Source organism: Macadamia integrifolia, chromosome 10 (genome assembly GCF_013358625.1).
Source record: "Macadamia integrifolia cultivar HAES 741 chromosome 10, SCU_Mint_v3, whole genome shotgun sequence".
In the NCBI taxonomy this organism is placed as follows: Eukaryota; Viridiplantae; Streptophyta; class Magnoliopsida; order Proteales; family Proteaceae; genus Macadamia; species Macadamia integrifolia.
This window is the reverse complement of record NC_056566.1, coordinates 1,525,300-1,528,758: the sequence shown is the minus strand read 5'-3', so window position 1 is coordinate 1,528,758 and position 3,459 is coordinate 1,525,300. Positions and strand designations below refer to the sequence as shown.

The window sequence follows — 3,459 nt, the reverse complement described above, 5'->3', positions numbered from 1 at the left end:
CCCCACCCCCACCCCCACCCCCACCCAATGCTTTTCAGAATTTCAAACCAATAATCTACTTTGGTTTCTTATCTTTCAAAAGATATAACCATTTTGAAGTTGAACTTGATCATCTATTACTTGTAACTTACTAGAGGTAAAGTAAATACTTGATCATAGTTTTTAAGGCGGTAAGGCGACAGAGGCGTTTGAGGGTCTTTCAGAGCGCCTTAGCGATAAGGCGGGCATAAAGCGTCGCCTTATTGACTAAAGCGTTCATATGTAATTTTTTTATAAAACCAATCTATTTGGCTCAAATCCTAGTTGAATCCTATTACTCATATGTTAAATAAATATTAAAAGTTCATATTCAAACCAATGTAAGATATTCATCAAAAAAATAAATCAATAAAGTGAATAAACTAAGTTCATCTTCATCAATCATCAATCATCATAACATATTAACATATAATATAAATACATAATTATGAAGCAAAATTATAAAAATAAAGAAAAGAAGACATAAAAAATACAAGTATTTATTATACTTGCCTCTATGATGCTAAAATGAGTGCCTAATCCCTAAGATCATCTACTATATTTCTACTCCTGTCAATGAAGAATGAAGCTCACCGCTACCGGAGCAAACTCACCGCTGTCGGAGCAAAATGGTCGCCTAGATAAGTGGTTCTTCCTTGTTTCTTGATTCCTTCTCAAAACCCTTTCTTAAAACCCTTGACAAAATCCAAACCCTGTTTGTAATCGTGTTTTTGTTTTGTTTGTTTTGGTTATTTTTGGTGGAGTAAAGTTGATCCCATACATCTCAAGTGTTAATAAAATCATACACCTGCCAATAAAAAATCTATATTTGGAATCTTCATCAAGTAATTTTAAAATGTGTTTAAAAAAAAAAAACCCACAAGGCGACATTTCACGTAAGGCGGAGCACTGCCTTACCATCTCTAGACCGCATCAGTGCGAAGGCGCTAGTAAGGCGTCGCCTTAGCAGCGCCTTAAAAACTATGTACTTGATAGATACTACTTATAATCTATGTGGATATGGATAAGATAAGGAAGCAAAATCAATTTTCAACTTTTTCAGATTTTAATTGTCTTTCTTTATGTTCTTAAACAGTTGGAAAAAACTCACAATTTCTTATGATTATGTCTGGCTGGATGTAAAATGTTGTAAAGCAAAATATTGTTAGAAGAAAGAACCAATGGAATAACAGAAATGGTAACATTTCAGATGGCAGTGGAAAATTGAACTAAATCTAAGGAATCTAATTCAAAATGTTTACTTACAGTACTTAATAAGTATTCAAATTACAATTATTGCACTTATTAACTATAGAGCTTACATTTTGTTTTTGTTTTCACTCAACAAATACTTCACAACATTGTACATCCTGTACATTTCATGAATGGTCACAGAAATCTAGGGATTTAGTTCACGGAGTTGGTGCAGGGATCGGTCACCACCAATACCGATACGTATCTGCCATATCGGGCTGGATTGGACGTTTATGCCCCTGAAGATTAAGATACCTTTTTTTTATTACTAATTTTCCCTCAATATTTTTTTGTAAACTGATCCAGTATCGGCTGTGGCTAATGCAGCCGATCAATGCCAATTCCTAAATCCATTACATGCCCACCACAATTTTGAAATGCTTTCAATTTCCAAACCAGGCATGGTAACTGAATGATATAATATAAAATTTTACAAAATTACATAAACATGGTCCATGGTCAAAATATATACGGGTATGCAAAGATCAAACAGGTCATAAAAGTACTGACTTGAATTACATCATCTTCCACAATGTCCTCTCCGCTCATTCTATTGTCCAAGATTGCTGGAAATCAATTTCATAACTTGTGATAAAGAATAAAAGGCACAGCATTTATGAAATTGTTTCTGTACAGGGTAGTTGCAGTCTTACCTACAAAATAATGTAAATGTCAATAGCAAGTGTTCAGTAAGTCAAAATTAAATCAACAATACTGTCACTTCCCTAACTCGAACAATGAGATTAAATCACAGCAAAAGTAAGAAAGATTACATCTTTGCAATTGAAAAACATAAATTCAAATATGCAATTATTTATCATACCTCGGATTAATCTATCTGCTTCCCTCTGAAACTCCTGCTTGTTCATCCTAAGGGCAGGCGAAGGAAGCTCAACCGGCCACCAACTCGGCAGTTTCATCTTCTCCTGAGCTGAAACCGGCTTCTGCTTCCCTAACTTTGCAACTCTCGTCACATTTCCTCGAGCAGGTGACAGAGGATTAACCGAAGCAACTCTAATATCCTTCTTCTTCCCCTCCCGCTCCATGAATGGCCTCCTCCTACCAACAAACACTTCTCTCCCACCAAGACTCCGATCCCTCCGAAACAAAGGCATCCCATAGCCAAACCCAAAACCAGACCGAAACCCTAATCCTACTACCTTCACCAAAACCCTAAAAGCAAAAACAACAACCCAACTCCAAAGAACGAAAGTCGCGAGGAACTGAAGCGACGAGCGGCGACACGAAATCACTACCCTTCGGTCGGCATCGACGATAATCAAAGACTGCAAGTCCCTGAATGCTTCTCTACCAGAAGAAACGAATCTGCGGAATTTCAATTCGGATGAGGTAAGGACTCTTTGAAGCGATGTTGAAGCTCGATCGGCCATCTCTTCGAGATCGATCACCATCTCGAGTTTCTGATCGGAAGTTGGTTTCGTCCGTTTCTTGGGATCCCGGGAACGACGGTTATAGCAAGAGGTGTGGAAGGAACGAAGGTTTATGGTGTTTAGGTGACTCCATTGGCCATTGAAGCAGGAAAATGTAGCTCTTGAGGATGGCCAAGTCATCAAGTATGCTGCATCCATAACATACGGACCGAGAGAGAGAGAGAGAGCAAGAATCAAAAGTGGCCAGTGATTTTACGCTTCTGCAGCTTAGATCTTGCTTCTCGTAACCATAACTGCAACGACTCAAACGTGACGTTTCAGTTTGTCATGACGGCGTCTCGGTAGTTCTTATCGATTGTAGGGTACTACCGGTCTAAACGACAGGTTCAACCTGGACCGAACCAAGCAGCACCCTTATGGCTTGGATATGGGTTGGATTAGGATCCTCTCCAGCCCCAGGGACCAGTGATAGTTCTGTCTCTCTTTCTGTCTCCAAATCCTTATGGGTTAGGGGTTTTATAGAACTGGTAGAAATCAAAACTTAACTGTACCTGATGCGGTAAAAATTAACCGGATGACCTTCCCTGCATTTCCTGGTGCTCCGGCCGACCTGCACAGAAGAGATGACAGGGGAGAGCCAGGCTAATCCGACGAGGGACTCTCCGATGCCTAAGTCAGATCTTTCCATAGCAGATGCTCAAGAGAGCTTTTCCAGTAAAAGAAGAAGTGAGTCCTCGATCCCCTATGATGGAGGCTTACCTTGGTATTTATAGGCTGCTGATGGAGAGAGAAGGAG

General features: G+C 39.3%; 1 protein-coding gene across 1 annotated transcript in view; it reads right to left on the bottom strand.

Moving 5' to 3' along the window:
* The window catches only part of LOC122090531, a 9,363-nt gene extending 6,375 nt beyond the window's left edge, over positions 1-2,988 (bottom strand). The window contains exons 1-2 of the mRNA XM_042660163.1: positions 2,096-2,988; positions 1,783-1,838 (exon numbers count right to left, since the gene is read on the bottom strand). Of these exons, the coding sequence (XP_042516097.1) occupies positions 1,783-1,838; positions 2,096-2,861 (822 nt within the window). The 5' untranslated portion in view covers positions 2,862-2,988. The remainder of the gene's footprint in view (positions 1-1,782; positions 1,839-2,095) is intronic.
* Between the last annotated feature and the right edge of the window lie 471 nt (positions 2,989-3,459).